The 25187-nt window shown below is 45.5% G+C and overlaps 2 protein-coding genes and 8 non-coding genes across 10 annotated transcripts; 1 reads left to right on the top strand and 9 right to left on the bottom strand.

Annotated features, from left to right (window-relative positions):
- The first annotated feature begins 12593 nt into the window (after positions 1-12593).
- dlx6a (distal-less homeobox 6a) lies at positions 12594-14784 on the top strand. The gene is made up of 3 exons (XM_028964817.1): positions 12594-12921; positions 13129-13322; positions 14171-14784. Exons 1-3 carry the CDS (start codon positions 12603-12605, stop codon positions 14408-14410), a joined length of 753 nt encoding a protein of 250 aa, XP_028820650.1. The 5' UTR covers positions 12594-12602; the 3' UTR covers positions 14411-14784.
- A 2468-nt stretch (positions 14785-17252) lies between these two features.
- Positions 17253-18600, bottom strand: LOC114770387 (homeobox protein Dlx5a-like). The gene is made up of 3 exons (XM_028964281.1): positions 18043-18600; positions 17783-17967; positions 17253-17697 (listed from the first exon to the last, which is right to left on the bottom strand). Exons 1-3 carry the CDS (start codon positions 18407-18409, stop codon positions 17377-17379), a joined length of 873 nt encoding a protein of 290 aa, XP_028820114.1. The 5' UTR covers positions 18410-18600; the 3' UTR covers positions 17253-17376.
- Positions 18601-22140: 3540 nt separating this feature from the next.
- On the bottom strand, positions 22141-22213 carry trnah-aug (transfer RNA histidin (anticodon AUG)). Its single transcript has one exon. It is a non-coding gene; the product is annotated as a tRNA-His (tRNA).
- Positions 22214-22656: 443 nt separating this feature from the next.
- On the bottom strand, positions 22657-22729 carry trnar-acg (transfer RNA arginine (anticodon ACG)). The gene has a single exon. It is a non-coding gene; the product is annotated as a tRNA-Arg (tRNA).
- Positions 22730-22919: 190 nt separating this feature from the next.
- trnah-gug (transfer RNA histidin (anticodon GUG)) lies at positions 22920-22991 on the bottom strand. Its single transcript has one exon. It is a non-coding gene; the product is annotated as a tRNA-His (tRNA).
- A 192-nt stretch (positions 22992-23183) lies between these two features.
- Positions 23184-23256, bottom strand: trnar-acg (transfer RNA arginine (anticodon ACG)). The gene has a single exon. It is a non-coding gene; the product is annotated as a tRNA-Arg (tRNA).
- Positions 23257-23710: 454 nt separating this feature from the next.
- trnah-aug (transfer RNA histidin (anticodon AUG)) lies at positions 23711-23783 on the bottom strand. Its single transcript has one exon. It is a non-coding gene; the product is annotated as a tRNA-His (tRNA).
- Positions 23784-23973: 190 nt separating this feature from the next.
- On the bottom strand, positions 23974-24045 carry trnah-gug (transfer RNA histidin (anticodon GUG)). Its single transcript has one exon. It is a non-coding gene; the product is annotated as a tRNA-His (tRNA).
- Positions 24046-24237: 192 nt separating this feature from the next.
- trnar-acg (transfer RNA arginine (anticodon ACG)) lies at positions 24238-24310 on the bottom strand. Its single transcript has one exon. It is a non-coding gene; the product is annotated as a tRNA-Arg (tRNA).
- A 714-nt stretch (positions 24311-25024) lies between these two features.
- On the bottom strand, positions 25025-25096 carry trnah-gug (transfer RNA histidin (anticodon GUG)). The gene has a single exon. It is a non-coding gene; the product is annotated as a tRNA-His (tRNA).
- Positions 25097-25187: the final 91 nt, after the last annotated feature.

Here is a 25187-nt window from a genome sequence, read left to right as displayed (position 1 = left end):
AAAGAGGCGTCCTGGTGGTAAGCTGTAGCTGGATGTACCGTTGGTGGAGATACCACGAAAAGAAATAAATAAATGGGGACTCTGTGTAGGATGTAAATAGAACCAGAATGCAATCTCATAAAGGCATGTTTTATTCACAACAGAACACAGAAAACATATCAAATGTTTGAACGGAGACAGTGTGCCATTGTAGGAAAAGAACAAGGTCATGTTGTGTTTTATGGGAGCAACATGTCTCAAGAAAGTTGGGACAGGGCCATGTTTACAACTGTGCAGCATCTTTGGGAGCTGAGGAGACCATATGCTTGAGTTTTCTTGCCCAATGTAGGAATCTGGTCGTAGCCTAGTGGGTAACACACTTGCCTATGAACCAGAAGACCCAGGTTCAAACCCCACTTACTACCATCGTGTCCCTGAGCAAGACACTTAACCCTGAGTGTCTCCAGGGGGGGACTGTCCCTGTAACTACTGATTGTAAGTCGCTCTGGATAAGGGCATCTGGTAAATGCTGTAAATGAATTTAGATGGTCAACAGTCCTGGGTCTCTTCTTTGTCGTAGCTTTTTTCAGTTCATGTTGCGCCCGATGTTGTATAATGGCCAAAGGGTTGGACTGTCACAAACTTTTGCCCATCGTCACTTCTGGGGGGCTCTGCTTTAAATGCTATCTTACCGCTATAAAAATCCACGAAAAAGTCTTTCAGCATTTGTTTTTAATATTTAATATAATAAAATGGGTTCATGAGATTTCTAGGGGTAGTAGCCTAGTGGGTAACACACTCTCCTATGAACCAGAAGACCCAGGATCTAATCCCACTTCCTACCATCGTGTCCCTGAGCAAGACACTTGAGTGTCCAGGGGGAACTGTCCCTGTAACTACTGATTGTAAGTCGCTCTGGATAAGGGCGTCTGGTAAAGGCTGTAAATGTACATTTCTACATTGTTTATATTTCCACCCTTAAAGAATCCTTGTTAAAAGAATATGACAAAAAAGCGAAGAAGTGAGTGCTGAGGTGTTGTTACAGGGGTTGGGGCGTTTCGGGTGCAAAAGTTTGACGTCCCAGAATGCAGAGCACAGTTCGGACTCCAGGCCTGCCACACTCACTTTTACTTAACGGCGTGCCGCCGAGTCGGCGGTTGGCGCTAATGGATCAGCTCGCCACTCCTCCGCCTCCGCTGACGGATGCCCTCTCAGGGCGTGCATGCAGGAATTAGCCTCCTTCCACAGGTGGTTCATCCCGGCGTCCTTCGCCAAAGCGTCTGCCTCAGGCTGCAACCCCTTAAAACGCTCTCCCGCGGGAGAATGCTAAACGGGAAGCCCTTTTAAGGCCCTCGTAAATATCCACGCTCGTTTCTGGCACTGCGAGCCTCCGACTACTTGTCGCTGCTTGCAGTGCCTGATGTTTTTGGCTCGGTGCAAGACGTGTGGCAATTGGGGAAATCGCGTGGCACGCGGTTAATTAAGCCGCCTCAAAGAAGGCATAAAACGGGAGATATTTATTGGTGCCGGTCTTTAGCCGCTTGTCACGAGCGCCCGTCAAGGCCTCGTGGCCCGTCGAGCCGCTGCCACTTACACTGGACCCTCGCATGTTTTAATACAGCCGCCTGCCTCCGAAACGCTTTGACTCATAATTGTTAATAATCTCGCAAAAGGGCTTCCCCATCCCCCCTCCGTCTTGTGGTGGGCTATTTATTTATTACAATCAAGCGGACAGAGTGCTGTTTGTCCCCAAGCGCCTGCAGCATACATGCCTTCTCCAATAGGAAATGGATTTCGCTTGTATGTACCTAAGCCTGTGGCGAGGCGTGGAAATTTATTACGGCAATTTCAAGGAGCTTATGTGAGCCTGCACTTGTTTAATTTTGGAATGAAAGCTCATAAATCCCAAGTGGAGTTTGTTGATCATCGACAGTGACACATGTCTGCCATCTTGATTCGGATCTTTGTGTCCCGGGCTGTTCCATTCTAAATCATAAAGCAATGTTTTGCTAATAATTACTATTATTACTGTTATTAACTGTGCATATTACTAACTATGCAACCAGTTATAGTCCAATGTAAGTTTTTCAAATGTAAGTTTTTCTTACCTGTACTTCCTGTACTGTCTTCGTCCTCCTTAGGGACCTTAATGCTTAATGCGATATGAGGCCGGCCTTACTGACATAGGCAGGTCTGAAGTGGAACAAGGGGCCAGATCATTATTTCCATGGAGTTTACAGCTCTCATTATCAGCTTTCCACCACACGGTCCTGGCAAGAGCGTGTTGGCCCATTTGCCCCACCCTGCGTTCCCTGTTGACTTATCAGCTTCAGCAAAGCCCAGAGTGGCGATGACAGGTGAAGACCTGACGCACCTCAGCCTGCAGGATCATTCATGTCCCACTGGCCTGTGGTCAAGGGGCAGTGTCACTTTAATTGACGTCTGCCTGCACACTTTAACGTCCTTTCCCACTTACGTTTCTTACAAGAGCCCTGTTCTAAAACCCGTGTTCATATGTAATCCAGCCCCGAGTGGCTGTTTCTCGAGGTGCCACGGTGCCCAGATACTCTCCAGACCCAGCCAGCCTTTCCAACTTCCACAATCATTGAACCAACATACGGCTACCGTTAGTTTAGCAAGCCATTTAAAACCGCTAAACCAAACATGGCATGGATCATGTGTCACGCGTCTGTCGTTTTACAGTTCAAGGTGGAGCACTGCACCAATATTTCACATCGCAACAAAATGACACCGGATTTTCACTCTCCTTCACTTTCCCGACGCACCATGTCCAAGTGCATCGTGCTTTGGTTGTGTTTTCTCCTTCTTGCGAAGGCGTTTATTTGCTACAGACGTCTGTGCGGGCGCATTACTCCGCCACGGCATTGCGGCCGCCTCCAATCTTTTGCCAAATAAATAACTCGGCTCCATAAAGCCTAATTTCAATTATGGCATAAGAATGACGATGAGGAACCGCAACCCAGCGCTTTCCTGTCTGAGGCACATGTCATCATTGGCATCGTAGTAAAAGAGCAGCACGCTCCCTGAGGTAATTTGGGAGCGTGCGTCGCGCCGTTTAACGTATGGCTTTTCTCAACTTTACGAGTTGCAGTATAATACACCTCAGTTCATTTGGGTCCCCTGCTTCTTTTTTTCCCACTTAAAACTCTTTCGAAATGTCGTTCGAAATAAAGACTTTGGTGATGGCTACGTAGCTCACCGGGGACATTTGAGTGATGGAAAATGTTTTTCTTTTTCTTTTCTTCCGAAAGTCTTTGCTGTTTTTGTCAGTGAGGCTAAGAGGGATCCATAACACCGACTTCTCCACAGGTTCTAAAGATGAGAATTTATGCAGCCTTGTCTAAAGCCTTATTGGTAGTTAGCATCAGGCTGTGGATGGGCTTAGCATTATTGATTTGGACTAAATCAAAATGCTGGCCTAGTCACTGAATCTCTATTTACATTTACAGCATTTATCAGACGCCCTTATCCAGAGCGACGTACAGTCAGTATTTTACAGGGACAGTCTCCCTGGAGCAACTTAGGGTTAAGTGTCTTGCTCAGGGACACAATGGTAGTAAGTGGGATTTGAACCCGGGTCTTCTGGTTCACAGACGAGTGTCTTACCCACTAGGCTACTACCACCATTGCTTTGAGTTTCTTGTTGTCATTTTCTAAGACTTAAGCATTCATTTCTCTGGTTTGGAGCCTGCAATGCGTCCTGCCAAAAAACTCTCCAACGCATAGTCAGAGCAGCTGAGAGAATCATCGGTGTCCCTCTCCCCTCCCTCCAAGACATCTACAGTACACGCCTCACCAAGAAAGCCCTCGGCATAGCAGCTGATCCCACCCAACCAATGCAAACCTTCTTCAGCCTGCTGCCATCAGGGAGGTGACTGCGGAGTCTCCAGGCCAGGACCAGCAGACTGAAGGACAGCTTCACCCATCAGGCTGTCAGGAAACTCAATTCCCTCCCGGCTCTGCCCCCACTCCCCTCTTCTGCCCCACAAACTTTCTGAACCCTAACACACATGGTTGCTACATTCCTCACCAGGTATGCACTTGTGATACACAGCAGCACAGAACACGGTGCACACAGTGAAATTGGTCCTCTGCATTTAACCATGACCCTGAGCGAGCAGTGGGCAGCCATGTGTGGCTGCAGCCATGCAGTGGGAGCAGTGTGTGGGGACGGTACTTTACTCAGCCGCACCTTGGCGGATCGGGATTCGAACCGGCAACCTTCAGATGACGGGGCCACTTCCTTAACCGCTAGCCCACCGCTGATGGGAGAATTTATTTCAATGCTGCTAAATGGAATGAAAAAAAACAGTCTCGTCTACAGGTTCTAGACGTGGGAATTTCTGCAATGTTGCATAAAGCCTTGTTGAAAGTTAGCATCAATTTACGGACGGGCTTAGCGTTATTAGCTTAGCGCTTGTTGGTTTCAAGGAATGTGTTGGCAGATTTGGGTTTGGACCAAATCGAAATGCTGACCTGGCCACTATTCCTTGTAAAGACTGTAAAGACAGCTCTTGATGGCTTGGCTATTTATGCCACGTAGAAATCTGTGTTCTTTCTAGTTTCTCGTTGTCAGAACTAACGCATGAGCAATTTTTTTTTTCCTGAGGCGTAAGCATTAATTTTGTGGTCACGGTTGAAACATATCACTCCAACGGCACTCAGTGGAACCAAGCACTTTTTGGAGCTTGAGTGTATAATTCACACTTTTTAATCAAAGAAGTGTAAAAAAAAAACAAAAAAACGACAGACTTTCGGTAAATGCTTCGTTTCAGCTGTCAGGTTTGTTTTTGCCAAATTCTCTAAATATGCGGTTAGTTCGCTATTAGAGGAACTCCACCGCATGAAAGAGTCATTAGGAGCAAGGGTTTGGCACTTCTGGCTGCTCCTTTCTACCGCACTCCAAATTCAAATTCCCATTCATCTTTCGGAAGGTTTTCTGACAGACTTGACGTTGGTTGCATTTTACCGCCTCCCATCAGATTAAAGAAGTCTGAGGTTCTTTCTAGACTTTTTCTTGGTTATCACCATTGGCAAAGTGAGTGTGTGTGTGTCCGCACTCAGCAAAGCAGCCATTATAAATTGCATTATTTGGAAGGCCATGTCGAAAAAAACGGCAGAAAGGACCCCGGTTTATTTTGGCTCGTACGGCTTGTTCCATTCTCCCGCAAAAGCAGCAGCAGACTACCGGTCTACAGGCAGCCTTTTATTGACCGAGCTTCTCAGCGAGAGAAGGAGAAAATGGCTTCGTATTATTACCGTATGGTGGAAAAAAAAAAAACTGCTGGCAGCAGATATTTGTACAGAGCTCTTAAAAAGGGAGAGAGGGGGAGCGAGAGAGAGAGAGAGAGAGAGAAGGAGATGTTTCTGACCGCAACTCATAAACCGCACTTTATTTAGACTGGCCCGCGCCCACTATTTGTTCATAGGGCCTTCTGTCTCCGAGAAATATGCTCCACCATTTTTTAAGTAGGGGAAAGGGGGGAGTGGCCCGAGGCTTCGGACGAACTGGTGCCAGGTGTTGTTGCCATGACATTCCATTAGGCGAGCCCCTCATCAATAGCTTTGTGCCAGAAAAGTGGGAGACGGGGGGACTGGAAGTGGTTGCAGCTCGCTCATCCCCATTTCATGACAGACGTGACAGCTGGACAACGTTATGTTGTAATATCCATTACATTAATGTTAACCGATGCTAATCTTAAATCTAGGTTTCAATAAGAACACAAACATTCAGTAGCTTTACATCAATTTTTTTTATTGGATTTTATTAAATTCCTATATCGTTTAATCAATAGATTACAACAAATTATGAATTTTTCTCACATATACATTTCTCATTAACAGAAACGCACACACACACACACACACACACACAAAACATATAAATCCTGCAGCTGCTAGCAACTGTTGCCATGTACAACACTGTTGAACTCCGCCCCCCTTCTGGCCCTTCATGCTGAGATGACAGGCCCATCATGCACGGCGGCTGAAAGCTCTCCCCCCCCCCCCCCCTCCTCCCCGTGCCACACGCAGCCCGGCCTGACCTTCTTCTGCCTGTTTTCTCATTACCTTTTAATATATTCATGGTTATTCCTCCTTGGTGGTGGGGTGGTTGGCCTGTAATGAGAGGAAGCAGAGAGCCGCTCGGCGCTGTCGAGCGTGCAATCTGCACTTCAATCTATTAACGAAAACAGCTCCCGGTCCCGCTGACAGACGGCGCCGGGCACTCCTGCGCCGCGGCAGAAAGAGGCTCGGGGACGGGCTGTGAGAGGGAGCGAGAGAGAGAGAGAGTCTCCGCATCCGTTGGGTACCTTTGTGCCTCGGCGAGATGCTGTCATTATCTGTGTTTGCAATCACCGGAGCTGTTTTTTTTTTTTTTTTCCTCTCCTGCCACAGAACGAAAGAGGCCGCCGCTCCGAAATGCATTTGCTATCATGGCGGCGCTCTGTTTACCGCAGCGGGGGAGACGGGCGCGAGGGCCGGCAAACGTGAAAACAAAAACACACACATTAAGAGCATCGCCATTCGTCGCACGTAGGACGTTTCAATTCGGAGCGGAATTCTGGGAAGCGCGCCTCCGTATCCACTTTGATCATTCCTCCGGCGAGGCACGGAGACACCCTTTTGTGGCCTTTCGCGCGGATGTCGATGCTAATTTTCCCTCTGTTGCTATGGAGACACGTCGGGGAGTCTTGATTTCCTTCCTCTGGTCATTGCACTCTCTGCCGTCGGAAAGACGGCGCTCTCGGTGCAGGAAATATCTCTCAATGTTGGCCAATCAAAGGGAGAGGAACCTCTCAAATCAGGTTCTCGGCGGGGCCGAGGCGCCTTGGCCGTACCGTATTCGTTTTTTCGATAAAAAACACACACACACACACACACAGCCTCCCGCCGGGATATTCCGAACAGCCATTTCCCTAAGAGCGTTTTTCATCCGGAGTGCCGAGCAATTGAAAGTCGCCATGCATACATTCTCCTCACACACACACACACACACACACACAGAAATAAATCACTAGCGCCTGACGGTCATGTCTAACATCTGAAATTTCACACCCAAAAGAAAGCCTGCTTTTCGCTAAACGTTCTCCGAACGTTTCATCCTGTCAGTAGCCGGGGAGGTGTGTGTGTGTGTGTGTGTGTGTGTGTGTGGAAATCAGATGCATACGACTCTTTTTATGGGCTTCAAATGACCCGTCTCGGTTTCCACGGCGCCGCCTGACTGACACGCCGGCCCAGTACACCGCTGGTGCGAAATGGCGGGGTGTGTGGGTGGGGGGCAGCGTGCGATTAGCTCCCACGCCCGGCCTTCCGCTTCCTCCGAGGCAGGTGCCTCCTTCCCCTCTTTCCGGTGTCCCGTCTTCCACGTTGGTCCATGAGGGCCTACCTCAGAGAAGATAAGTAAGGACGCCTAAAAGCACACGCCGTCAGCCTGGAAATAATCGCAGGTGTGAAGAGGAGCTGAAGCGATCGGGAACTTGGGTCGGAATCCTTTTCGCAGAACCCTGAAAAACGAATGAAGGGCGTGAGGTAGAGAGAAGAGGGGGGGGGGGGGGACAACCAATTTAGGAGTAATGCAACTAAAAACAGACAAGTGTAATTTGGTCCATCTGGACAGATGTGTAAAAGCGCTCCTCAGAACGCCCCCCCCCCCCCTTCCATTGATCTCCCCTCGGACCGAAACCCCTATTATTAGCCGTGAGCCTAATAGCGGCAGGACGGCGCTGGCTGGCCAGCTCTCTGGTCATCTCCACCCCTCGCTGCAGCTGGGCTGGGGGGCACAAAGGAGAAGGAAGAGGGGGACGGCGATGCTGCTGATAACCGTTTTTAACGCCTCTCGTCCTTCTGAGGGACGGGGCAAGTTATTACTCGGTATAGGTTCCATGATATCATTTTTAATCTAGATTAAATAAATCACGGCCTTTAATGTCACACCACAGTGAATCGAGGGGGGGCCAGTTGTGGGGTGAGCGACGCTCGGAACACGTTCCGGTTCCGAATGGGCCCCGAACGAGGGCGTCTTCGGCGATCCGCACTTTTCAGGAAATGCGTCAGATTCTGGCCCCCTTTTCTTTTTTTTTTTTCACCTCGACGCTGCAGGCACTGAGCATCTGACCAAGACAAAGGGCCACATGATCAAACGGACTCAGCATCTTGCAGTGCTGAGAAATACAGCTTGTGCGCGCTTCCTTTTTTACACCCACACACACAAAAAATAATTATAAAAATATATATATATAATTATCGCAATATTCTTGATTTGTTAAAAAAAATTAAACAATGAACCCCACTCAAAACCCTCAAAATGGCCGTCTGAGCTAATGAATTTATTGTGGATACACTTCCCTGTGAAGCATTAATAAACATGAAATTATGGGCCTGCTCATGCGAATGATCCGCCAAAATGGAAAAAATAACGGCGGTCGTCTCTGATTGACAATCTTGGAAGTCAACGCTTGTAATGCATAGTATGAATTCTATATATTTTACATCTGTCTATTTCCACATGCAGGTATACAGATGTATGCATTTACTGATAGACATAGATAGATATGTATATAGATGTATGTATAATATATACAGATATATATTGTTGTAGATAGATAGATTAGATTTTGCCCTGCAGATCTATTTATGATCAAATTGGATGAGGCTGCTGATGACACTCTGCATTACGCGGTCTTACTGCATTTCAACGACAGTGATTTAGAAATCATCTAAAACGAAACCTAATGTTCCTGATATGAAACATGCAGATTAAGATGGATTATTTGTCGTGGTTCTGTGTTAAACCTTGTCCCGGAAGGGAAGAGAGTACTGTACCGAGTCCAACATGGCAGTGGGACCAAAGTGGCAGGCTGTCCCACTCGTTCGGCCCTCCACCAGGTGTGATTTTTTTTTTCTCCCCCCCCACCTTTCCTCTTTTCTGCCTGATCGCACAGGACTCTACTTAAATTTCAGCAGAGCCCTCCTTTTTTTTGTTGTCCTACATGTGATGCATTGTTGGTGCACAACTTCCTCCTCCGATTTGGCTGGTGCCATTCATGGGGAAAAACGCCTTTGTTCAGAGGCACGCAATCCTATTTAATCCTTCTTTTTCTTTTTTTTTCATTTTTTTGGTGAAGGAACCAGTAAGTTCTGCCCATTTCTGGGCCGTGAACATCTCCTGGCATTTCCCGGTTTCACTGTATTTAATTGTACTGGAGAGATAAAAAAACAAAAAAAAAAGCAGGGCTTCTCCTCATTTAATCGTTTGTTTAGTTGGGTGAAGAGCGGCTGAAATCTTCTCCAACCCGGGCGCCACACGTGCAGAATTCCTAAAACGACAACCGATCAACACCTCAGAGACTCCCCATCTCACACACACACACACACACACACACACACACACAGACCAGATGCATCATTACAAGAATGCTGCAGACTGGGATAAATCAATTCAGATACACTTTTTATTATTAGCGTGAAAGTGTTATTACGCCACACTTTTATTTGATTGCAGTGACAGCGTTTTTAAAAAATGTTTTATTATTAAAGGGAACCTGTGATTTGACATGAAACTCGTTAAACGAACATTTCGGGAATGGCGCCAGATTCCCTTTTTCTTTATCCGCTTTCTGACGGCCATTTCTGGCCCATTCTGCACGCATCTCGTGATGTTCCAGCAACGCCACATATATTACACATAGAAACAACGAAAATCATTTTTACTGTTTTATTTTTTAATAGATAAAGAACAATGGAAAAGAGGGTGTCGTCGTTACCCCCCCCCCCTCGTTCTCTCTCTCGTTTTTTCATTTTACTAATTCTTTTCAATGGCTTTTAAACAGGAAAATGGAAATGTTGCTCTTGCCCCCTATTTCGGCTGCAGCGTCCTGGCAACAGAGCAATTTTCCATCATCAAGGATAAACGGCATCGAACTGCACGCCGGGATAGAAAAGCCCTCTTCCCTTCTCCTCCAGACTCCTGATAATGTCTCGTATTAAAATCTGGGGAAAATAGCCCATAAAACGCACGAAGAAACGTCCAGATAAAAGTAAAAAAAATAGGCATTTCAAGAATAAAACGTCTAGAAATAAATAGAAATGTCTTTTTTTATATATTCGTGTAGAAAAAATATATTTAAAAAAAAGGGGGGGGGGTCTGGTGAAATATCATTTCGGAGATTTTAGACGCTTTCACGATTAGTGAACGATTAATCGACGATGACAGTACAAGGTCGGTTTCGCAACTTTTTTTTTTTTACCGACTTTATTTCTGAAACCATAGACAGTAAAAATGCGTTTATTGGTAATAAATAACGTTTCGGCCTGATCAGACGTTGCGCGTGTATAGTGTTTTGTTCTTATTTTGTTCGGGAAGGATCGACGTCGTTTATGCCGGTGGTCGTTTTTCGGCCCGCGTGGGCTGCAGTTTTTTTTAAAGATGGTTTTTGGTGAGATTTTGGGGTCTTGCGTTTTAGATTAATTAAATTAGTGTATAAGAGTGAAAAGGGGGTGTTTAAGGGGCAGTACTGAGAAGGGGGGACAGGTCATTAAAAGTGAACGTTAATTAAAATGGAACTTTCTTACAAGCCCAACTGTAATTACTTGTAATTACTCTGTAATAACATTAATATCTGCCATAAAAGATCGGTCATCATGCACAGCTGTAGAAAGAAAAACCATGAACCTTCCGTGCAAACCAGCAAATAACTGCAAATAATAACGAATATCAACAAAAAAGACAAATATCCAGAAAGGACGAAATGATAATAACAATAACTACATGCATAATAATAGAAAACTGTGTGCTGTTTTACCTTGAAGTGTGTTTATATCTATTCATTATTAATATCATTAAAGACTCTACCAGTCATTTTGTTTGATATTTTCTTATTGAACAATTTGCCTTTTTTTTATATACACCCGAGTTTAATGCACGACACTTACACAAAAATTCAAAATCATTTCCTGATTTTTATTTTAAAAATAAAATAAAACAAACTGAATTCAACAAGAATATCGAGATTTTGCGTACTGTTGTGTTCAGTAAGGTTAGCACCGTCATAGCAGAGGATTAATATTTACAATATAACGGCTTGTAAAATGACATATCAAGATAGGCTCGGCTGTAAATCCACATTTAAAATGCAATGGTGCAATATGGCGTAATGGATTTATGGGTTTTTTTTTTTTACAAATACAATATATAAAAATCATCAACATGCATTATCAGTCACGTCATCACAGGGCCACCAATTATCTTACCCGCCACCCGAACCCGGGTCCGCCGCGCAGAAATCCCAGCGAGTTCTGGTCACGACGGGCAAAGTGAAGCTAAACGCCGCATTTTGCACCACTTTTTTTTTTTGATAAGAGGATAATTGTAGCGACGCTGGTCGTATAATTGTTGGATAATTTATGCTACGTCCACGTTTTTTTTAATTCCACCTACCCTAGAAAAAAAGAAAAAAACGATTCATTGATTTATTTACTTAATCCAGTGTTGCATCGAGTTAAGTAAAGAAATCATTTTATATTTTACATCTGCAGTATTGTGATCGAGATTTTTTATTCCCCCTTTGGCCTATAATTTGCTCGTATTTGCGGCCGACGTGTGCGCGCATCGGGCGCGTCCCCGCGGCCCTAATCTCACCTCAGTCCGAGGTTTCCAGGACAGCAACAATTTTGGTCTTAATTTCGAATTCAGATGTGTTCTAAGGCAGAACATGGTTCCTATTGAGTGCGGGATTATCGCCATGAAAGCGGTCAAAATTTTAATTTATCTCAAAACTAAAAAAAAAAAGTTTCAAAACTGTCTTTAATACACATGGATCCGTTTTAAAAATATTTTTTTACCCGGATTATTTGCCATGAATTATAGTTTGCCATGAATTTAGAAAATGCACATTTTGGCACCCCCCCCCCCCCCCCCCCCCAGCTCGGGTTTAGTTAAATATTAGTATTAATGCGTGATTATTGGGGAGGGGGTGGGGGGTGTTACGTAGGCAACTCTTGTTTCACTTTGCACGGGTATAAATGGCACGAAATTAATCTACGCGCGCGATAAAGAGACGTTGCCACGGCAACCACGTTCTGGGAAAATCTGGGATGTTCTGTGGCGAAGGAGGGGGGAGGGGGGGGGGGGTACCCCGCCATCATCGCCCCGCATGCGGCTGCGTTACGGCCGCCGTTAAGGTATAGGTTAACTCGCCGCGACGCGAGCGGGCCGGTGACGTAGGGCCCGGAGTTGACCAATCGGAAGGCGCTGCCCTTTGGCGGCGAAAGAAACGCGCAATTTTTTTTTTTTTTTACTCGCGGCGTCTGCAGCGCAGTCTGGGAAGCCGGGACTCCGATTTAACGCGGGACCCACCTTTAAAACCCCCCCGTCTTTTAACGCGCCCGCCTTCCCGCCGTAGCATGCGAGAACCGGAGGAAGAAACCGAGTAAAGTAAAAAAAAAAAAAAAAGGATTTATTAGAGAGAGATTTGCACGATCGGCGACGGAGAGGATTTTTTTTTGTTGTTTTTTTTTTGCCGTCGTTTCGAGGAGGGGGGGGCGGGTGTGTGTGTGGGGGGGGGGGGGGGGGGGCGGCCGAGCCGTGAAGGAGGAACGTTTTGATGATGACCATGACCACGATGGCCGACGGTCTGGAGCCCCACGACTCGTCCAAGTCCGCCTTCATGGAGTTCGGGCAGCAGCCGCCCGCGCAGCCGAACCCGCCGTACCCGCTGCACTGCCTGCACCCGGGCGCGCACGCGCACGCGCACCACCAGCACGAGGGCCCGCCGTACCCGGGCGCGGGCTCGGGCGGCGGCGGCGGAGGAGCGGCGTACAACCGCGCAGCCCTGCCCTACTCGTACCACAGCCCGTACCTGCCGTCGTACCCCAGCCACGCCGGCGGCGGCGGCGGCGGCCAGACGCGGCTGGACGGCGCCGGTAAGACGCGTCTTTTAAAACGGTGCCTACGCAACGCGTTGCCATGGCTCGGTTCGGTAATCGGTTGCGTAAGAGCGCTATAGCTCTGCTGTTATTAACGCCGCAAGTCGTTATTACCACGTCGTTCGTTACCGTCGCGGTATTTATTTAAGTCTGGGCCTGGTGTGTTGGGGGGGGTGCTCACCGAACCCCGCTCTGCGGTTCCAGATCAGCAGAAGACGACGGTGATCGAGAACGGCGAGATCCGCTTCAACGGCAAGGGCAAGAAGATCCGGAAGCCGCGGACCATCTACTCCAGCCTGCAGCTCCAGGCGCTCAACCACCGCTTCCAGCAGACCCAGTACCTGGCCCTGCCGGAGCGGGCCGAGCTGGCGGCGTCGCTCGGCCTGACGCAGACGCAGGTCGTCCCGTCTTTATTCACGTTACTACTGCGGCGATCGTCCATGCCGCTCGCACGATGCACCGCGCGTCTTTCCGCGTCTTTATTCACGTTATTACTCTCACTATTCCGTTCCCACGATGCACTGCGCGTCTTTACACCTCTTTATTAGCGTTATTACTCTCACTATTCCATTCCCACGATGCACTGCGCGTCTTTTTTACCACTTGATTAACGTTATTTCTCTCACTATTCCATTCCCACGATGCACTGCGCGTCTTTTTACGACTTTATTAACGTTATTACTCTCACTATTCCGTTCCCACGATGCACTGCGCGTCTTTACACCTCTTTATTAACGTTATTACTGTCGCTATCATACATGCCGTTCCCACGATGCACTGCGCGTCTTTACACGTCTTTATTAACGTTATTACTCTCTTTATTCCGTTCCCACGATGCACAGCGCGTCTTTACACCTCTTTATTAATGTTATTACTGTCGCTATCATTTATTATACATGCCGTTCCCACAATGCACTTTTGCATTATTAATGTTATTTCTGTCGCTATCATACATGCCGCTCCCACAATACACAGCGCGTCTTTCACTTCTTTATTAATATTTCTACTGTCACTATCATGTATGTTCCCTGCCCATCCCACAATGCAATTTTGCGTTATTAATGTTATTACTGTCACTATCATTCCTGCCGTTCCCACAATGCACTTTTGCGTTATTAATATTATTACTGTCGCTATCATCCCTGCCGTTCCCACAATGCACTGCGCATCTGCGTTATTATTATTATTAAGAAAATCGAGCCTGGAATTGATTTTTTAATTGTTCCTTTTTTTTTTTATTCTGCAGGTCAAAATCTGGTTTCAGAACAAGAGGTCCAAGTTCAAGAAGCTCCTGAAGCAAGGCGGGAACCCCCACGAGAGCGACCCCCTATCCTGCTCCATCGCCCTGTCCCCGCGGTCCCCCGCCATCCCGCCGATATGGGACGTGTCCGGTCCCACGAAGGGCGCGACCGTGACGGCGAGCGGCTACATGGCGGGGTACTCCCACTGGTACACGTCGCCGCACCAGGACTCCATGCAGAGATAAAAAAAAAAAAAAAAAAAAAACTAGAACCGCGCAGGTTCCTGTACAGCCCGAGGAGAATTTTTTTTTTTATGATTTTGTTATTATTATTTTTTGGATTTTCAACGGACGTTTCTGTCACAAGCAAAGTGACAGCGGAGCTATAACGGAGTCGCCAATGTGCTGACATTTCCCCCGCCCCCCAAAAAATAAAAGCTCGGACCTGGACGCCAGAGAAAGATGAATTAAAATGAAAAAGGAAAAGAAAAAACGGACTGTCTTCTTCATCGGGAAAAAAAAAGTATTTCGTGTAAATATACTGTCTGCCTTTTTGTTGTAAATACACTTTTTATGTTCCAACTTTCGTAAAATGGAGTAAAATGACGACTTCAAACAAACTTCGGCGTCTTTTATCATTTTCCATCGGTTTTTCTCCCCTTTTTTGTAGCAATAAACTATGCAAATATGTGTCGTTTTAAGATTCAAATGTGACCCCGCCCCTTTATTTAAAAAAAATAAATATAAATATATGTATTTTATACGCAGATATTTTTCGCGTTTGGCGCGGAGGTGCGAACTTACGTGTCGTTCCTCCCGTTATTTCCCACCGCCGCGTCGCCGCGGGATCGATCCCCGAACAAAGCATCCAGCTGCAGCCCCGTTCAATATCAAGCAGATATTTGGGACAATTTATGAAGGGGGGGTTTTATTCCCCGAGAGGCTTTTTTCTCTCTTCCCTTCTTTCTCTCTCCTCCATGCTCATAAATGCCGACATAATTAGGGTAATTTTTGATGTAGCCTGCTGATTACAGCGTTTTTACCGTCAAAGATAATTACCTGTAATTTTCTACCACTTTTAATACTAAAAGGCATCTTCATTGGGATTTGGAAGGTAGCGGGGATGAAACAAAAGACAAGGGGGGGACAAAAAAAAGAGAATCAGGCGCGCATTCATGTACAAATTGCCGCGACATTGTGCGGAAAAGACAATCGGCGAGAAACGGAGGGCCCTGCAGCTGCCGCCGGCACCCCGCTTCCTCCAGACTAGACACCCCGCAAAATAACCAGGCCACATAAGCGAGGAGCGCGTCTTTCTTTAGCACACGCATTTAGAGCGAATCATCTCGAGGTCACGACGGAAGGGGAGGGAGGGGGGGGGGGGGGTTACTTTGGCTACTAAGGTCGCGTTTAGGGTCAGATTTAGGGTCACGTTTAAGGTTTAGCGCCTGGATAACCGTACGTCCTCATAAGGACATAAGAACGTTCACGTGTGTGTGTGTGTGTGTGTGTGTGTTTGCGTGAGGGGAGAGAGAGAGAGGGAGAGTACGTGAGTGTGAGTAAGGCTCTCTCTTCCCCTCTCTAACACACACACACACACACACACACACACATAGTGGCGGGAAAACGGACAGGCGCGTCACACCGGCTCGTCCGTCCTCAATTCGAGCCCGGGGACGAGGCGACGTTCTACGATTTCAAGCATATTTATGACGCAACATATGAATCGCATGCAAAAAAAAAAAAAAAAAGAAACCAAAACTCCATTTCTATGTAAGCACGAGCATAAACGCGCACTCGGACCTCGCACCTTACCTCCATCCGCGGGTGCGAAGCGGGGACGCGCACGGCCGTGCCGGGGGACAAACGCTCCAGGTGTGGACGGACGTGTTCGCGCACCCCGGCACCCCTTTATATATATCTCGCCCCGCGAAATTAGCCGTTATTACTGTCACTGTTTAGCAAAAAAAAAAAAAAAAAAAAAAAACCAGCAGCAGCAGCAGCAGCGACAAACCTCGCCGCAATCAAGAAGCGGGCGCATCTTTGTGCAAATGACAGATAATTGTGAATGTCCAGATTATGATAATGGAGGCCTAATCCTGGCGGAAGTGTAATTACTGCTGAGTGTTACAGTTTGGGCCAGTAAAGCGATTTGTGGCGCGACTGTTCGGTTGGAATTTAACAAGGCTCTCGATATAATGGCATAGGACGATGGTGAAGATGATGATGGTGTGTGTGTGTGTGTGTGTATGAGAGTAAGTGAGAGAGAGAGAGAGAGAGTCGCCCTGAGAGGACACCGCTGGACCCCACGTCCTTCGGACGGAACCTCCACCGATCAGGAAACGGGCCTCGATCTTCTCCATCGTGGCGGATTTCACGCGCGTCCCGTTCGGCGTGACGTCATTCGTTTAATAACCGTCTCTCGACGCGTAGCGAGGTGGAATATGACATAAGACACCCCCCGACACACACCCTCCCCACAATGGACGCAGAGCAGGTCCGCGTTGGGCACCCACCCGTCTACCGGCGCCCTGGAGCCCGGTTCCGAAATGAGATTAAAAAAAATCTCCCGCCCCCTAAAACCGACACCGACAGCTGTGACATAAAATATGGTTCCGCAGGCACCGATTCGATCATTTATTAAATGTTGTGAAAAGGAATATATATATATATATATTCATCCGTTTTGATTTAAAATGTTATGTCATGATAACGAAACCAAAAGTATTTCTTTATTTTATAATAAATGTTCTCGTACGGAGAGAGAAACTGCGATTCGGAGAACCACGGGTCGCCTCAAGTGACAGATTTAAAAACCTTAAGACTGTTTATTTAATGCGTTCCTTGCGTAATACAAATCTACTAAATAATAATAATAATCATAATAATAATAATGATAGTAATAATACAAGAAATATTACGTTAGCGCTGAGGTCAAAATGCAAGGCACCATTGAATATGTCCAATGTCCATTGATACGTTTAATAAGTTCTTCCAAGAAAAAAAAAAACAAGAGAAAAAAATTGCAATAAATTACATGCACACATTTACACATTATACATGTTCTTCTACGACTGCCATAATAATACATTGCATATTCCTCAAAAAAAATGAAACACCAGTCCGATACAAATAAAATAAAAAATAAAAATAAAATAAAAAAAACCGCACGAGTAAAGATTGGGGTTCGGGTGGGTGGGCGGGTGTGGGTCTCAGTACAACGTTCCGTTTCCCAGGACCAGCGAGTGCTGTAAGGAGCCCGGCGGCTGCATGTGAGGGTTCATGGCGCCGGTGCCGGGGTACCACGATCCGGGGTTCTCCAAAAAGCCGGACGCCGCCGCCGCCGCCGCGCCCACGCCCTGCGCCTGGTGGCCCTGGGGCCTGGCGGCGCCCTGCGAGTCCCAGACGGCGGGCGACTGCGGCGAGTTGCAGGCCATGGGGTCGCTGGAGCTCGGGCTGTGCTCCGGCGGCAGCTCGCCGTTCTTCATGATCTTCTTCAGCTTCGACCGCTTGTTCTGGAACCATATTTTCACCTGGAGAGAATCGGGCTGTGTGTTATGCATTTTCATACACATATATTACGTGTTTTTGGAACGTGTTTATTGCGCGTGGCGCTACCTGCGTCTGCGTCAGCCCCAGCGACGCGGCCAGCTCGGCTCTCTCCGGCAGGGCGAGGTACTGCGTGTTCTGGAAGCGCCGCTGCAGGGCGGCCAGCTGGAAGCTGGAGTAGATCGTGCGGGGCTTCCGCACCTTCTTCGGCTTCCCGTTCACCATCCTCACCTCGGGCTCTGGCGCTTCTTTTTCTGCGCGACAAGTTTTCATTATTTTTTTCGATGAGACGACACGGTGACGGTAAAAGTAGAAAGTGGAGCTCGTACCTTGCGGACTCGACTGGGGCTGGACCCGGCTGTACGTCCCCGCGTACTGGTGGTACGCGGCGCCCGTGTACGAGCCGTACTCGGGGTACGACTTCGCCGCGTAGTTCCCGGCCGCCCCGTTCACGCCGTGGTACTGGTACTGGTACGCGTTCAGCGGCTTCCCGTACGACGTGGAGCCGGGCGAGCAGTAGCCGTGGTGCGCGCCGCTGGCCGGGCTGTAGTAGCCGGAGTCCGTGGCCGTGGACTCGGGCAGCGTGGGCGACTCCTGGGACGGGTGGTGCATGGCGCCGGGGAGCTGGAACGAGCTGTCGAACGCTCCGGTCCTTCGGTCGAACGCTCCGGTCCTCCTGTCGAATACTCCGGTCATAGTTCGAAAGGCAGAGCGGCCGGTGGGGACGAGGTGAAGCCTGCCTGGTCCTGCGCCGGGGAGTTTCTACGCCGTCATCGCGCGCACGCACGCACGCACGCACGCACGCTCGCTCGCTCGCTCGCTCCCTCGCTCGCTCGCTCGCTCGCACGCAACACGCACACGCCGCCGCCCTCGAGCAGACTGAGACTGCCGCGAGGCGCGCAGCGGAGACTTTGGTTAAATCCCAAATTGCGCTTTTTACGCGCGGCAGGGAGGACCGCGTTCTATTGGACGAGGCGAGCGGGAAGCAGCTACACCCCGGCCGGACGAGCCCATCCGAACCGCCTGGTCGAGCGGGCGCCATGATATATCAATCTGATATTATTCCTCTCTTACAATAAAGGACGACGGACTGCCCCATCCCTGCTTATTCCGGCATATAGCTCATATAGCGGCATATAGCTAAAAATAAATATATATATGTATATTTTTTACCGTGCTAAAGAAAAAAATGATAATAAGAGGAAATATACTCTGTATACATATATGTCGCATGTACATTTAGTGGTCTTATTTACAATAATACTCATGGCAGAATAAAGTAACGCTGAAAAAAAAGAAAACGAAATCGAGAAATATTAAAATGTTTACAATCTATTTGAAATATGTCGGAAAATGAATAAATGTTATATACTATATCTTAGGTTAGATATAGTATAACTATTTTTTGAACAACTGGAAAAACTATATGCACATTTTTGTTTTTTGCGCATGTAATAATATTTTTTATTCACTCGTTTATAAATTAATTATATATTTAAAATTTGTTGACAGTTTTTTTTTTCGGACCCAGCGTCTTTCATCTTGAAAAATGGTAAACTAGCGCCCTCAACTGGTCAGTATTCAAATATCTAATTGTCAAAACTTTATTGTTTAGCTGAAGACATGCATAGTATGCAATTGCATATTCGATCATGTTAGATTAGTAACTGTTTTTAGTAACAATATACCGGAACAACGTTCCTCTAATATCTGAATCTCTTAACCAGACACCCTTTTAGACATGTGGAGGTCTGAACATGACAATGTTGCATAACTTTGTTTCCAAAAGATAATCTTATGTTGTAAGGTGTACATCTGAGAGGAATGCCTAATTTATGGAATTAGATTTGTGACAAAGTATTGAACATTATTGATGTAACATTGGAAAAATTTAAATGTCTTTGACCAAGATTAATAAATTGTAAATAGTTAGCAAATATGATACGATCATATAAAGTTGTATTGCAATACTATACATATTATAATATTCTACAGTTTGCTGAAAATCTAAAAACATCTGAAATGCAAGTTGCTGTGTACAATATGGGTGAATCACATTACATAAAAAATTCACCCAAAACAGCATAACTCAGAATTATTTAAAATGGTTATTTTTAATAATTCAAATGTTATTTGCATGTCGACCATACTTAAAAAAAATATGGAAACAAAATTAATGAGTAATTTGTGTTGGGTCAAGTTCAGTACAAAGATGGCTATAGCGCTGCAACTGAAATTGCTGCCTAATCTTCTAACCCTTCAGAGCAATTGGGTGACTGATAGCTTTAGCTAAATTCATTGTGTGAGCAAAGCATTTAGGACGTGGCATATCAGCATGTGATATCCATGTTTGATGCATGTCCCAGTAATCCATTGAAATTGAAGTCAGTGTCATTACGTTGCAATTTCTCTCTGTCAAAAATGGCATGACATAATTCATAGTACCCAATTATACAGTACTATGTACAGGAGCAGAGAATGTAATCACACAGATTCTCACCTCTGCTGAACTCACTACAAAAAATGCTCAATAGCACCACCCGGTGAGCTAAATTAGTACACTCTAAAAATGTATCTTTTGTGTCAAAATACAGTAATAACATGCTGTATTCATACCACCACTAACCACTAGACAAACTCATGTTTAATTTAAGGGGAATTCCTAAATATTTTAATTAAAAATATGTAAAAAAGACTGCTGTGACCCAGAGTTGCTGCGGCCAAAACGCAGAGTACTAACCACCATACAAGCAGTTGGCTGCAACCCTTTAGGGTCTTGCAATGGTGTTACATGGGAAAGACACTCTGTCTTCAAGAAGTGACGTTTATTGACACACTGAATTTCAGCTACTTAAAAATGTATCCTTAAGTGATGTTGAAAAAAAAACATGCCAGCTAGGAGTGGAACCTAGAACCTTCTGAGCCGTAGTCAGATGAGTTATCCATTGCGCCACTGGCCCTGCAGACCCCACAGTTCATTAGAATAACTAGGATTGTGAATTAAAATGTATTGTGGATTTCCTCCCAAAGACAATCTCATGTTAATTTGAGAGGAATTTCAAATATTTTCACCAAAAAATGTCTATCCAAAAACTGCCATGACCAGGATGCGAACCGGCGTTGCTACGACCACAACGCAGGGTACTAACTACTATACAATCACAGCGACACCAACACACAGCAGAACAATTGCCCGACACTTCTTTGCGTTCGCAAAATGCACTGTGCTCCGTAGTCAGATGTGTTATGCACTGCCGTCACAATGCAGAGTACTAACCACTATACGATCACGGCCTCACTAACACACACTTAAGCAGTTCATCCCGCACTCCTTTGGGGTATACATTCACTGGATGCACTGTGTTAAATTGCAAAGACCCTTTGTCTTGAAGAAGGGATGTTTAACCTAGAATCTTCTGATCCGTAATCAAACACGTTATCCATTGCGCCACTGGGCCTACAGATGTTATGCTTCATTGGCCTTACTAGGATTGTGAATCTTAATTGGCCTTCAGGTATTGGATTCGACAATTTTTGAGAGGCCTAAACACAAAAAAATGTGTTGTGGATTTGCTCCCAAAGACAATCTTATGTTTAATTTAAGAGGGATTTCAAATAGTTTCATTAAAAAATTGTCTATCAAAAGACTGCCGTGACCCGGATTGCTGCGGCCACAACGCAGAGTACTAACCACTATACGATCACGGCCACACTAACTCACAGTTAAGTAGCTCACCAGCACTCCTTTTAGGGTAAACATTCGCTGGATGCACTGTGTTAAATAGCAAAGGAGTTACATGGAAAAAGATGCTTTGTCTTAAAGAAGGGACATTTATTGATATTGGATTTGAGCTCTTTAAAAAATCATTTTAAAGCAATGATCAAAAGAACACAAATGCATGAGCCAGCCAGGAGTCGAACCTAGAATCTTTTGATCCGTAGTCTGACGCGATATCCATTGCACCACTGGCCCTGCAGAGGCTATGGTTCATTGGCCTTACTAGGATTGGGAATCTTAATTGGCTGTCAGGCATTGGATTCGACAATTTTTGAGAGGCCTAAACAGTAAAATGTGTTGTGGATTTGCTCCCAAAGATAATCTCATGTTTAATTAAAAAAATGATCTCCAATATTTTCATAAAAAAATTATCTACCCAAAGACTGCCGTGACCCGGATTCGAACCTGGGTTTCGGCGGCCACAACGCAGAGTACTAACCACTATACGATCACAGCCACTCTAACTCAGAGTTGAGTAGCTCACCAGCACTCCCATTAGGGTAAACATTTGCTGGATGCACTGTGTTAAAAAACAAAGGAGTTACATGGAAAAAGATGCTCTGTCTTGAAGAAGGGACATTTATTGATATTGGATTTGAGCTCTATAAAAAAATCATTTTAAAGCAATGATCAAAAGAACACAAGTGAACTAGCCAGCTAGGAGTCGAACCTAGAATCTTCTGATCCATAGTCAGACGCGTTATCCATTGCGCCACTGGCCCTGCAGATGCTATGGTTCATTGGCCTTACTAGGATTGTAAATCTTAATTGGCCTTCAGGTATTGGATTCGACAAATTTTGAGAGGCCTAAACACTAAAATGTGTTGTGGATTTGCTCCCAAAGACAATCTTATGTTTAATTTAAGAGGAATTTTTCAAATATTTTCATTAAAAATTTGTCTATCCAAAGACTGCCGTGACCCGGATTCGAACCGGCCACAACGCAGAGTAGTAACCACTATACGATCACGGCCACACTAACTCAAAGTTAAGTAGCTCACCAGCACTCCTTTTAGGGTAAACATTCGCTGGATGCACTGTGTTAAATAGCAAAGGAGATACATGGAAAAAGATGCTCTGTCTTGAAGAAGGGACATTTATTGATATTGGATTTGAGCTCTTTAAAAAATTATTTTAAAGCAATGATCAAAAGAACACAAATGCACGAGCCAGCCAGGAGTCAAACCTAGAATCTTCTGATCCGTAGTCAGACGCGTTATCCATTGCGCCACTGGCCCTGCAGATGCTATAGTTCATTGGCCTTACTAGGATTGGGAATCTTAATTGGCTGTCAAGCATTAGATTCGACAATTTTTGAGAGGCCTAAACACTAAAATGTGTTGTGGATTTGCTCCCAAAGACAATCTTATGTTTAATTTAAGAGGAATTTTTCAAATATTTTCATTAAAAAATTGTCTATCCAAAGACTGCCGTGACCCGGATTCGAACCGGGGTTGCTGCGGCCACAACGCAGAGTACTAACCACTATACGATCACGGCCACACTAACTCACAGTTAAGTAGCTCACCAGCACTCCTTTTAGGGTAAACATTCGCTGGATGCACTGTGTTAAATAGCAAAGGAGTTACATGGAAAAAGATGCTCTGTCTTGAAGAAGGGACATTTATTGATATTGGATTTGAGCTCTTTAAAAAATCATTTTAAAGCAATGATCAAAAAAAAACAAATGCTCGAGCCAGCCAGGAGTCGAACCTAGAATCTTCTGATCCGTAGTCAGACGCGTTATCCATTGCGCCACTGGCCCTACAGAGGCTATGGTTCATTGGCCTTACTAGGATTGGGAATCTTAATTGGCTGTCAGGCATTGGATTCGACAATTTTTGAGAGGCCTAAACACTAAAATGTGTTGTGGATTTGCTCCCAAAGACAATCTTATGTTTAATTTAAGAGGAATTTTTCAAATATTTTCATTAAAAAGTTGTCTATCCAAAGACTGCCATGACCCGGTTTCGAACCTGGGTTGCTGCTGCCACAACGCAGAGTACTAACCACTATATTATCATGGCCACACTAACTCACAGTTAAGTAGCTCACCAGCATTTCTTTTAGGGTAAACATTCGCTGGATGCACTGTGTTAAAAAACAAAGGAGTTACATGGAAAAAGATGCTCTGTCTTGAAGAAGGGACATTTATTGATATTGGATTTGAGCTCTATAAAAAATCATTTTAAAGCAATGATCAAAAGAACACAAGTGCACTAGCCAGCTAGGAGTCGAACCTAGAATCTTCTGATCCATAGTCAGACGTGTTATCCATTGCGCCACTGGCCCTGCAGATGCTATGGTTCATTGGCCTTACTAGGATTGTAAATCTTAATTGGCCTTCAGGTATTGGATTCGACAAAATTTGAGAGGCCTAAACACTAAAATGTGTTGTGGATTTGCTCCCAAAGACAATCTTATGTTTAATTTAAGAGGAATTTTTCAAATATTTTCATTAAAAAATTGGCTATCCAAAGACTGCCGTGACCCGGATTCGAACCGGGGTTGCTGCGGCCACAACGCAGAGTACTAACCACTATACGATCACTGCCACACTAACTCACAGTTAAGTAGCTCACCAGCACTCCTTTTAGGGTAAACATTCGCTGGATGCACTGTGTTAAATAGCAAAAGATTTACAAGGAGAAAGATACTCTGTCTTGAAGAAGGAACAGTTATTGATATTGGATTTCAGCTCTTTAAAAAATAATTTTAAAGCAATGATCAAAAGAACACAAATGCACGAGCCAGCCAGGAGTCGAACCTAGAATCTTCTGATCCGTAGTCAGACGCGTTATCCATTGCGCCACTGGCCCTGCAGAAGCTATGGTTCATTGGCCTTACTAGGATTGGGAATCTTAATTGGCTGTCAGGCATTGGATTCGACAATTTTTGAGAGGCCTAAACACTAAAATGTGTTGTGGATTTGCTTCCAAAGACAATCTTATGTTTAATTTAAGAGGAATTTTTCAAATATTTTCATTAAAATATTGTCTATACAAAGACAGCCGTGACCCGGATTCAAACCGGGTTGCTGCGGCCACAACGCAGAGTACTAACCACTATACGATCACGGCCACACTAACTCACAGTTAAGTAGCTCACCCGCACTCCTTTTAGGGTAAACATTCGCTGGATGCACTGTGTTAAATAGCAAAGGAGTTACATGGAAAAAGATGCTCTGTCTTGAAGAAGGGACATTTATTGATATTGGATTTGAGCTCTTTAAAAAATAATTTTAAAGCAGTGATAAAAAGAACACAAATGCACGAGCCAGCCAGCAGTCGAACCTAGAATCTTCTGATCCGTAGTCAGACGCGTTATCCATTGCGCCATTGGCCCTGCAGAGACTATGGTTCATTGGCCTTACTAGGATTGGGAATCTTAATTGGCTGTCAGGCATTGGATTCGACAATTTTTGAGAGGCCTAAACACTAAAATGTGTTGTGGATTTGCTCCCAAAGACAATCTTATGTTTAATTTAAGAGGAATTTCAAATATTTTCATTAAAAAATTGTCTGTCCAAAGACTGCCGTGACCCGGATTCGAACCGGGGTTGCTGCGGCCACAACGCAGAGTACTAACCACTATACGATCACGCCCACACTAACTCACAGTTAAGTAGCTCACCAGCACTCCTTTTAGGGTAAACATTCGCTGGATGCACTGTGTTAAATAGCAAAGGAGTTACAT

Source organism: Denticeps clupeoides, chromosome 20 (assembly GCF_900700375.1).
Source record: "Denticeps clupeoides chromosome 20, fDenClu1.1, whole genome shotgun sequence".
Taxonomy (NCBI): domain Eukaryota; kingdom Metazoa; phylum Chordata; class Actinopteri; order Clupeiformes; family Denticipitidae; genus Denticeps; species Denticeps clupeoides.
This window is presented reverse-complemented; position numbering and strand designations above follow the sequence as displayed.